This window comes from Pteropus medius, unplaced genomic scaffold (genome assembly GCF_902729225.1).
Source record: "Pteropus medius unplaced genomic scaffold, Ma_sr-lr_union100, whole genome shotgun sequence".
In the NCBI taxonomy this organism is placed as follows: Eukaryota; Metazoa; Chordata; class Mammalia; order Chiroptera; family Pteropodidae; genus Pteropus; species Pteropus medius.
This window is the reverse complement of record NW_024347791.1, coordinates 2332747-2342746: the sequence shown is the minus strand read 5'-3', so window position 1 is coordinate 2342746 and position 10000 is coordinate 2332747. Positions and strand designations below refer to the sequence as shown.

General features: G+C 54.6%; 1 protein-coding gene and 2 long non-coding RNA genes across 19 annotated transcripts in view; 2 read left to right on the top strand and 1 right to left on the bottom strand.

Annotated features, from left to right (window-relative positions):
- Positions 1 to 859: 859 nt before the first annotated feature.
- LOC120614883 (uncharacterized) lies at positions 860 to 2775 on the top strand. The gene is made up of 3 exons (XR_005656108.1): positions 860 to 1436; positions 1943 to 2013; positions 2332 to 2775. It is a non-coding gene; the product is annotated as an uncharacterized LOC120614883 (long non-coding RNA).
- Positions 2776 to 2827: 52 nt separating this feature from the next.
- Positions 2828 to 10000, bottom strand: part of MB (myoglobin) — an 18730-nt gene continuing 11557 nt past the window's right edge. For all 16 annotated transcript variants that reach the window (XM_039877819.1, XM_039877832.1, XM_039877824.1 and 13 more), the window contains 2 exons: positions 7054 to 7276; positions 2828 to 3536 (listed from right to left, as the gene is read on the bottom strand). In XM_039877819.1, the coding sequence (XP_039733753.1) occupies positions 3390 to 3536; positions 7054 to 7276 (370 nt within the window). In that variant the 3' untranslated portion in view covers positions 2828 to 3389. The remainder of the gene's footprint in view (positions 3537 to 7053; positions 7277 to 10000) is intronic.
- LOC120614881 (uncharacterized) lies at positions 3452 to 6184 on the top strand. 2 transcript variants are annotated; one of them, XR_005656106.1, is made up of 4 exons: positions 3452 to 3593; positions 3664 to 3755; positions 4239 to 5289; positions 6033 to 6184. It is a non-coding gene; the product is annotated as an uncharacterized LOC120614881 (long non-coding RNA). The 2 variants fall into 2 exon arrangements; XR_005656105.1 differs by having other exon boundaries at positions 3536 to 5021; positions 5151 to 5289.

The window sequence follows — 10000 nt, the reverse complement described above, 5'->3', positions numbered from 1 at the left end:
GAGCAGTTAGGAGTACAGGCCCTGGGTGCAATCCCAGCTCTACCCGTTCTCAGTGGGGTGATTTTAGGCAAGTCGCTTAAACTCTCTTTGTCTTCATTTTCCCTGTCTATGAAACAGGGATGAAGATTGTAATAGTCGGGGTCCCCCAGAGGAACAGAACCAATGGAACAGACATACAGATGGGTTTATGTTAAGGAGCTGGCTCATGCGATTAGGGGACCTGGCTTGTCTAAGATCTACAGGGCAGAACCCCATTCCAACCCTACCCCTACCGACTGCACCCTTCCCCCTACCCAGTGCTCAAAACCTCTTCTCAACGCCCAGGCATCTTACCCTGGCACAGAAGACAGTCAACCCCGCAGAGCTGTCTGGAAAGCCGCCCCTCATTTCCCCACACTGCAGGCTCCAGCTCTACTTGCTGTCTCCAGATGGGACCCGCTCTTCCCTCCCACACTCTCTAGGGACGATCAACTCCTGCCCAGCCTGCAAGACCCCACGTTCACGGATGCCCCGTAGGCGCTACTGACCGTCTCTCCCGGATCTGCTGATCCCTGTGCCCTGTAGATGCTCCTCTATCCCTCCCTCTCCCTCTGGATCACAAACCGCTTGAGGCTGGAGGCTTTTTCTTCTTCGCCTTTGTTCGTTCTTGTCCAGCTGTGCCTGGCACAGAGGCATTGGGTCAATGTCGTCGAGCGGTCCCAGCCAGCCGTCATGCCGTCCGTCCATTCTCGTTTGTGTCCGGTGATGAGGGGCTCCCTTCTCCCCAGGCAGCCAGTTCTCCTTCCAGAAGCTCGACCCACTGCGACGGTACAAAAAGGACAGGCTCTCTCTCCCCCGGATCTGGACGAAGACCATTTCTCCATGTTTCATCCTCCTTCTCATCTTCTTAAAGGGGAAGGCCATTTTTTAATTGCTGGAGAGAAGCGAATTTGGTGTGCAGAATAAAGTCACGAGTGATGAAGCGGAAGTGGGGGGAGTTGCGTTAACGAGGAGTTTTAGGAGGAGAGGGGCTCCAGCAGCCTTGGGGCCCAGGGGAAGTAGACAAGAGAGAAAAGAAAATTCGAATAAGTACTGCTGTGTGTGGCCTAGCTCGCTGAACTTTAAAGCCTGCACACGTGTCCCGTGCAGAGGCACTCGGTGCCTGGGCATTCAACTGAATTACTAGAAATGCATGGAATTTTTTTCCAGGCTCCAAGATCTGAAAGCACCCCCTGCCCCTGTACGCCCCTCCACTCTGTCCCACCTTCTCAGAGACATAGAATTTCCAAAGCCTGGCGAGACGTAGACGGAAGGAGGTGGACCCGTTCACACTGTCGTCTGATATACAGCACGGCCTGAAAAATGAGCCTGTCAGGATTCGAGACATTCTACACTCGGCAGGGGAACTCTGCCCTGAACCCTGAACCTTGACATGATCTGAGTTTTGGGGCCGTGAGGTAAAGCTCATTTCAGGGGCTGGGCACCAGAATGGACCCTCAAAGGCAGGGGACACTGAGGCCTGTCCCAGGAGCCCCTGGAGATGTATGGGGCTGAGGATCCGGGGCTTCCCAGAGTTGGCCCCCTGAGTCTTGGTTGCTATCCGAGGCCCTCGTGGCTTGGACACCTGTTCGGATCCAGACCACCGGACCCTTGTCCACGGCCTCCATCCACGGCCTCTGCTCCAGCCTGCTTTCTGGTTGCCACGATCACGTGCCAAGGTTTTATTCCGGGTCCTCTCAGCAATACTTACACATTCCACCCGTGCACTTGACCTTTGTAGATATGGATTTTTGTCTCCTGTCCTGTGTTTGTAAGTTATTTTCCTGTGTCTGTCCTTTCTCTGTGGCCAGAAGGTCAGCACCTGTCACTGGCTGGCTGCCTAGCTGTCTCCCCAGCTAGAGTCCCCGCTGCCTTCCAGGCTCCCGTTTGAACCCAGACTTACTTGTCACATTACTGTTATCAGGACAGAAAGCGGTCCATCTGCCTGCGTGCGTCTGAGCTAAAGAGCTACGTGCAGGTTTTGCAGCAAAGAAAGTAAGTAAGGTTTATCAGAGAATTGCAAGTCCTCTCGCTTGAAGGCCTGGCTCCCCGATGGCCTCTAGGGGATAGGTTAAATAGGGGAAAACTCATTGGTAGCTGAGGTAGTCGGGGTCATGGACCCTACTGATTGATTGGTCAGGGCGGGGATGGGAGGCAGCCTTTCATTGCATCAGGTCCTGATGTCAGTCAGGCGTCATTCTGTCTGGTTTCAGGGGACGCCGGTAGGGTGGTAGGGTCGTTTGGCCTTCGTGGGTGCGGAGCTGCAAGATGCTATCTTTAGTTTGACTGAAACTCTGTTTCTGGGGTCAATAGACCTGAGGTTTTGTTCCTAAGACTGATGCTGACCTCGGGATTCACTGACTAAGGGAGTGACGGAGCAGCAAGCAGAAGGATAAGGAACGAAAAGAAGCAAGTGAGCCCAAGGCCAGTGAGCATCGAGGAGAACGAAAAGAGAAAAAGTCATTTTAAATAAGCGCAGATTTGCACGGTTACGTCGCTTAGGTGGCTGTGACCGCATGACGGTCTGCCCCTGGTTCTGCGCCCCTGCTCCGGGCACTGGTCACTGCACATGACAGGGGTCTGTCGACCGGCCCACTTCCCCCGCAGGACGAGGCGCTCCCCTACATTCTCTGGGCCCAGCATTGTCCCTGCCACTGAGTAGTGGCCTAAGGAAGGTGGCTCCCCATCGAGGCTCCCTCCAGCCCTCTCCATCCCCTCCTCCTCCAACGAGCCGCTTTACTCCCTCAGTTCTGTTGTCCACTTCTGCCTTCACTTGCTCCAGGGGACGAAAAACGCCAGGCAGAGACCATGATGTTGCAGATGTTTTATTAGAGCCAGGGGAGTCACTCCCTCAGCGGAGAGGGCACACTCCTGTTCCCGACTCCCTACGCCTCCCTTGGGCTGGGTGTGGCTGTCCCCGCCCTTCCCGGACCTCCTTCCCGTTGCAAAGGGACATTCTGCTGTCTTCAAGGAGCGAGTGATGGATGAATCAGAGAATTACTGTGGCTGGGGCTGAGTTTGCAGCCTGGATGGGGGTTAAAGGTGAGGGTGCAGGTGTGGGTCAGTTCGGGGGTGGGAAGGAATTGGGTTGGGATTCAGACGAGAGGAGGATTCAGTGTGACTCAAACGCTACAGGCCACAGCGACCTAAACGCCATCGTGCGTCTCTCTGTTCCCAAGCTGATGCCTCTCCATAGGGAGCGAAGCCACCTTGAACATCCCACTCCGAAGACCCTCCGCCTCTCCCAGCCACCTCTCATAAACGAAGCAGACACTCAGAAGCAAACTCTACATAGGCGGCTACGTGAGATTCGGTGCCCACGCCCCCCTGCAGCCCGGGGCCCAGGAGGATGGGGGCGGGGCGTCGGGGGCCTAGCCCTGGAACCCCAGCTCCTTGTACTTGGCAGCGATGTCGTTCCGGAACAGCTCCAGGGCCTTCTTCATGGCTCCCTGGGCATCGGCACCAAAGTCCCCGGGGTGCTTGCTCTGCAGGACCTGGATGATGACTTCCGAGATGAACTGCGGGAGAAGAGGAGAGGGGAGGAGGTCACCGGGCCAGGACCCGCCAGGAGCCAGGTGGGAATGAGAGCGAGTCCCGTCTCCTTTTGCTCCCGGGGCCATTTATGGAGAGCTGACTACTTTCTAGGTGCTTCTGAGTGGTCTCTGTAGAGCAGCCTCTGTAATCCCCACGACCCACGAGACAGACAGATGGGAAGCCTGAGACCCATCTCAGTACAGGTGAGGAAAAGTTAAGCCATGGGCCCAGGATCCCGTGGCCGGGTGGACCAGCCACCCACTCCCCTCCTCAGCTCGTTCTAGGAGGAGGGCCCAGCCACAGCCGAGCAGGAGCTGCGGGCACAGCCACCATGGGGGTGGTGGAAGGAAAGGAAATGCTCACATTCCATGATTTTACCCAGGATTTGGCGGTCAGGAAATCTAGAAAGAAATGATTTCCCTTTGCATGTATTTAATGTTTGCATTTAATGGCCTAGGATGGTTATTGTTTTAAACAGCCTATCGCGGGCGGTGGGGGGAGGAGGGCAAGGTGCAGAGCGTCATAGTTTCTGTGCCAGGTATGGCGCTGGTACTCAGAAACATTGGCGGGAGGGAGGGAGAGAGGGAGAGGCGAGGAGCCAGGCCTGCGGCCCGCCCCCAGGACAGTCCCGTCTCCCGCCGGCCTCACTGCCACCGTCACCTTTGCGCCCACAATGTCATTACCAGGAAGGTGGCACGGGGCAGCTTCAGGGCTGGAAGCTCTCGTGCATGGAAGATGCTGCTGCTCTTTCTCCGCGGTTAATCAAGATTTGACGCCAGCCGCAACGCTGGTCGGTGGGGTGCTGTTTACAGTGCCCCAGACGAAGAGGTGGCCAGACAGAGTTCACGTAGCAAGTGGTCAGCGGAGCCGGAGCTTCGCACCCAGGGGATTACGAACCGCTGACTGCCAGAGCCAGGGGCAGAGCCGGCGACTGCACTGCAGTCGGGTTTTCCCATTGTCTCAGGGCGCCTGGGGGTGCGGTGACCAAAAGCAGGGGTGGGAAACAATGTGCTGAGGGACACCTCAGAAAGCACGAGCGTCCACACCCAGTCAACGCCATTTGGCTCAGAAACCACCAACACCTACCTCTGGGCCTCCACTTGGGGACATATGTGAAGTTCACCTTCAGTGTCATAAATGCAACAAAACAGACTGCGGGGGACAGGTGCTGTGGAGCCAGCCTTGTCCTTGGAGAACTTGGGAGACCCGAGTTCCAGGCCCAGCTCTGCCCTGACCCCCAGGTATGACTTCACCTTTAAAAAGGGGGGGCTTCGATGACCCCACTGGGCCCCTCGACTCAGCCTTTCCTGAGTCCGTGGCAGAGCTACTAATATCTAGAAAATCGTGGGATGGGGCAGCTGGACTAATGAGAAAAGACAGTTGCCCTTCGCGTCCAGCCCCTTTGCAGCCCCTCAGGCCCAGCAGAGCAGGAGCGACGTCTTATGAAGAGTGTGGAAGGAGCTTCCTAGGTGAGGGGACCGGCAGGCACGAGGCTCTGTCTTAATCATTTGCAGTAAATTACACTGGTTTATGCAGACCTGGGCTCTATGCCACTAGCTGGTGCTGTTTTCTTGGCTACATCGTTTTCTCTCTCTCAGCCTCAGTTTCCTCGTCCCTAAAGAGGGGATCGGTCATTCCAGTTGGATCGTGAGCTCACCACATGCCACTGGGCTTCGGCAATGGGAGAGAGCCAGGCTCTGCCCTTGAGGAGCACAGGTCCCATCAGTAGACAGCTGGGTAAAGAGATAAATTATAACACAGCCGGGCGGGTGCCATGACAGGATGAGGGTCAAGTGCCTTTGCTGGGGGGAGGGCGGGCGATGGAGCAGCTGACTGCCTTGTGCAGAGGAGGTGGCTTTTGAGCGAGGGTGATGACCAGGGATTTGCCAAGAGCAATGGGGAGGGCGGGGCCTGCTGCAGGCACGGAATCTCCAAGGCAGGACCGGCTCCTCCCGGCTGTGGTGTTGGGTGGCCTGGGCAAGCAAGACTGTTTGCATGTGACTGTGTGGGGCAGGGAGGTAGGGGGGCAGGAGGCGAGGCTGAAGAGGGGTGGTGGTGGTGGCTAATGGGAGATATCGTGTCACAAGAGATGAAGAGTTTGGGTTCCAGAATACCACAGATGGAGCTGTACTTCCTGGCTTATCAGCTGTGCGACCTGGGGCAAGCTGCATAACCTCTCTGAGCCCTCCGTTTCCAAATCTATAAAATGGAAATTTTTTTCAAAGTACCTGTCTGGGGCAGAGACTGCTCACTGCCTGCCCCAATGTCCATGTTCTCCATCTTCCCTGGTAGCAGAACACTAATGGCATCTGGAATAGCAACAGACTACACTTCCCAGCTTCCCGTGCATGTAGGTGTGGTCTGGTCACTAACTTCTAGCCAATGAAGTGTAAACAAAATTGTCGAATAAGATTTCTGGGACTCCTGAAACAAGAGACTTTCTGTCTTTTCCCCTGTCTCCTGTTTGGGATATGGACCAGATGGCTGGACCTCTAGCAGCCATTTTAGACCACGAGTCAACTTTGAGAAGGACGCCCCATGCCGAGGATGGCAGTACAGAAAGAACCTGCATCCCCGGTGACGACGGGGCTCTCACTCCAGCTCTGAACTGACTCCCTGAACTTCTTTCATGTGAGAGAATGCGATTTCTAGCCTCGCGGAGTAATTCTGAGAACTCCATGTGGTGACCCAGGCAAATGCATACCATGAACCATCCTAACGGGTAGCTATCACCATCACCCTAATCCTCATTTCTGCACCAGCCTACCTGCTGCTCCCATCCCCAGGGGATGCACCTATCCATACAGCCCTTTGTACCCCAGATCCCTAGCGCTCCTCCTCCCACTGGTTATAGGGATGGGACCTGAAGTTCAGGCTCCCCGCAGCCCACACAATTTCTCAGCCCATCAGAATATGTTCAAGCCAGTTCCTTATGCCTAGGACACCTAAGGCTCTGCTTCTTCATCTGTAAAGATGCCAGAACCAGTAGAGCCAGCCTGCTAGTCACCCCGACCCCAGGACTGAGCTTCAGCTGCCGAGCTCCCGCCACGTGAGTCCTGCATGGCACAGGGCTTAGGAGCTAGGGTTCTGCAGGAAAACAGACCTCCTTTGAATCCTGGCTCTGCCTTTTGCTACTTCTATGATCATGGATGAGCTACTTAACCTCTCTGTGCCTCAGTTTCCTCATCTGTTGAGTGGGTAGGACAACAGGACCTACTCATGGAGAGAATGCAGGTTGCGCACCCAGTGTCCACTCTCCCCTTCTTCCTCGGTAACGACACTAATTTGGGGGAGAAATATATTTAATCTCAATGATCCAGGAGGAAGGCAAAGTGGGTAACAGCCCACTTTGCAGATGAGTAGACTGAGGTGCAAAGACCAGTGACATAGGCCACCCAGCAAGTTAGTGGCTGAGCTGAGACTTGAACCCAAATCTCATCCCTTTGAGGCCTCTCTTCCCATCCTCCCGTCCTCCCATCTGCCCCTGGCCCTGCCTCCCACCTCCAGGTACTTGACGGGGATCTTGTGCTTGGTGGCGTGTGACTGGGCCAGGGGCTTCAGCTCCGCCTCATGCTGCCCTTTCTTCTTGAGGATGCCCCCCAGGGCGGTGAGCACGGTGGCACCATGCTTCTTCAGGTCCTCGGAAGCCTTCATCTCGTCCTCTGACTTCAGGTGCTTGAACTTGTCAAACTTCTCCAAGGTCTCAGGGTGACCCTTAAAGAGCCTGTGGACACAAGGAGGGCTGGAGTCAGATGCAGGAACACGGAGGTGGCCGGACTCCAGTGCAAGTCCGGGATGCCCTGCTTCCCAGCTGTGTGACCTTGGGCAATTCACTTCACCCCTCCAGGTCTCAGCCTCCTCATTCAAGGCAGAGAGGTAACTAGTCTCTACCTATAGAAGTGCTTTGGGGATTAAACAGATCATGTATTCTGAGCACCACACAGTAAGTGCTACATAAATGCTGTCGTTATTTTTGTCATCTCCCTCCTCTTCATTGGTTCTGTGAGAGGCGGGAAAGAAAGACATCTCTGCATCGCACCCTGGCCTCATTTTCTCTAAGTTGCTTGGAATGTCAATGACAGAGAAGCATCAAGGGTGGAGCAGAGATGGGGGCCCAAGGCCCCTGGGTTTGCTGAGCACCTGCCAGGTCCCATCTGGAACCCGTGCCAGGTTCTGTACCTACATTTTCATCAGGGTCATATTCTCCCCCACTCTACAGATGAGGGAACAGTGGCTCAGAGGTGCGGATTCTAGCTCGATATTACAAGGCTGGTGTGCAGAAGAGCCGGAGCCGAAATCGGGTCTGAGCGACTGAAAACATAGCCCATCCCAGGGAACCCTCCCTGCAGCTTTCTGCCTGGGGATCATCCTTGGGCTGCTGGAATACCTCCAGCTACAGGAGGCTCACTACTACCTGTGTGAGCCCTCCCCCTCCAGAACAGCTCTCAGGCTCAGAGAGCTCTCAGTTATGTTGGGCCCAAGCTCTGAGTCCCTGCACCTGCCAGATCCCTCACAGTATGAATGCTGGGCCCCTGGTGGGAGCTACGTGCTAAAGACCAGGTCTCCACTCCTGCCAGGGACCAAGTGAGTTGGCTGCAGGGGACTCTGCCCATAATCCTGAGCAGCCATCTTCAGCCTTGGGCCTTGGTCTCTCCTGCTGTGAAAAGGTGGATGTTGGTTACTGGGAGTCATACCTGACCCCTCGGTGGAAGTGATTTTTCTCCATTTCACTTTTGGGCCAACAGAAGACCACAGCAGTAGGCGACTAGCTCTGGGTGACGTGACCGCTCGGTGGCAGAGCCCAGACACAAACCCAGCATTGGACGGTTTCATAGCTAATGCTATCTCCCTAGGGTTGCACCCTGAAATGTTTGCAGGAGTGACCCTGTCTGCCCGGGCTGTCTAATGACTTCAGTACCTTGGAAGGTTCCTGTTTCGTAGCTTTCTGGCTCTGCAACATCCTTAAACTTGACTGTGGACACACTCCAGTTTGCATAAGTGTAGCACACAGCTGTACTCACCTGCACGCACACACAGACACACACACACACACAAGCATGTACCATATAGTATGGACAGAGAAGTCCCTGCCCCGGGAGCTTCCCCAGAACACCCAGGGCTGTCCACAGCCATGCCCAATGTCACCACCTCACTCTGGGGCCCTGGCCAAGCCATGTGTATGACTGACAGCTCATCTCTGGTACTTTTACCTAAGGGTCCCTGAGTTCCTGGCTATTATTATTGGACAACAATGATCCCTTGAACTCTTGCCTGACAGATGCGAGACCAAGCACCCATAGGCGAAGGCCCGAGGTCGGGACATTGGAAAGAGACTATCTGGAGCAGAATGGGGCCCAGGACCTGGGACCCAACGAAACCAGGGACCTCAGACACTTTGGGGGTCCCCAGGGTATCTGGGGAAAAAACATGGAACCGAGAATTACAGAAGCTGAATTCTGGCCCTAGGTCTGTCTCCAATGTGCTGCGTGACATTAAAGAGGCCACTCAACCTCTCTGGGCCCAGAGGGTTGGTCTAACTGATTTCTCAGCCTCCAAATTCTAAGGCTTGACTCCCACCTCATCCTCTACTCTAAGCACCGGTCAGCCTCAGAGGGAGCCCAGATTTATTTTAAACGGTGCAGGAAAGTTGGGCTAATTGGTGCCCATCATCACCTCTACACACTGCCACCCTCTCTAGGTCTGAAGTCCTACAGCTGAGAGTCTCCAGGGCAGCCACAGAAGGCCATGCCAGGATTTTCCTGACGGCAGCAACCCCAACAAGAAGCCAACGAAGCCCCTCCCCCTGGGGAAATGGGCGAAGGCATTTTCTCTAGTGTTTCATCTCTAGTTGTTGCCTTGTGTTTTTCATGTCCAATCCTACCATCGACTTGCCTAGTTTATCACAGGTCTGCAAGCAAGCCGGAGAGAAAGAAGGGCATTTCCCAGCTGTCCTGTGAACTGACACCAGTCGGACACCCACACAGAAGACTGGGGACTCTCTCAGACCTGCAAAAATCCTTCTTGGCTCTAGAACCAAAGAACCAGAGCAAGGATAGGAACTTACCACCACTGTGCCAAGACCGTGGGGCAATACGGCATTGTGGCCAGGAGCAGACGCGATGCATCCAAGCTGCCTGGATGGGAATTCCAGCTGCGTGACTTTGGGCAAGTTATTTAACCTTCCTGTTAAGCGTGATAATAAATAATATCTACCTCATAAGGTTGTTACGAGGCTTACATGAGTTAGTGTATGTGAAACACATAACACAGGGCCTGGCAATCAGTGTGTACTGTATAAATATTTGCTGTCTTCCTCTTCCTCATTATCATTTCTTCCACCATCGTTATCTCCATCATCATCCTCATCATCACCATCATCATTCTCATCGTTACCATAATTATCCTTATCATTACTATCATCATCAACATCACCTCCATCCTCATCATC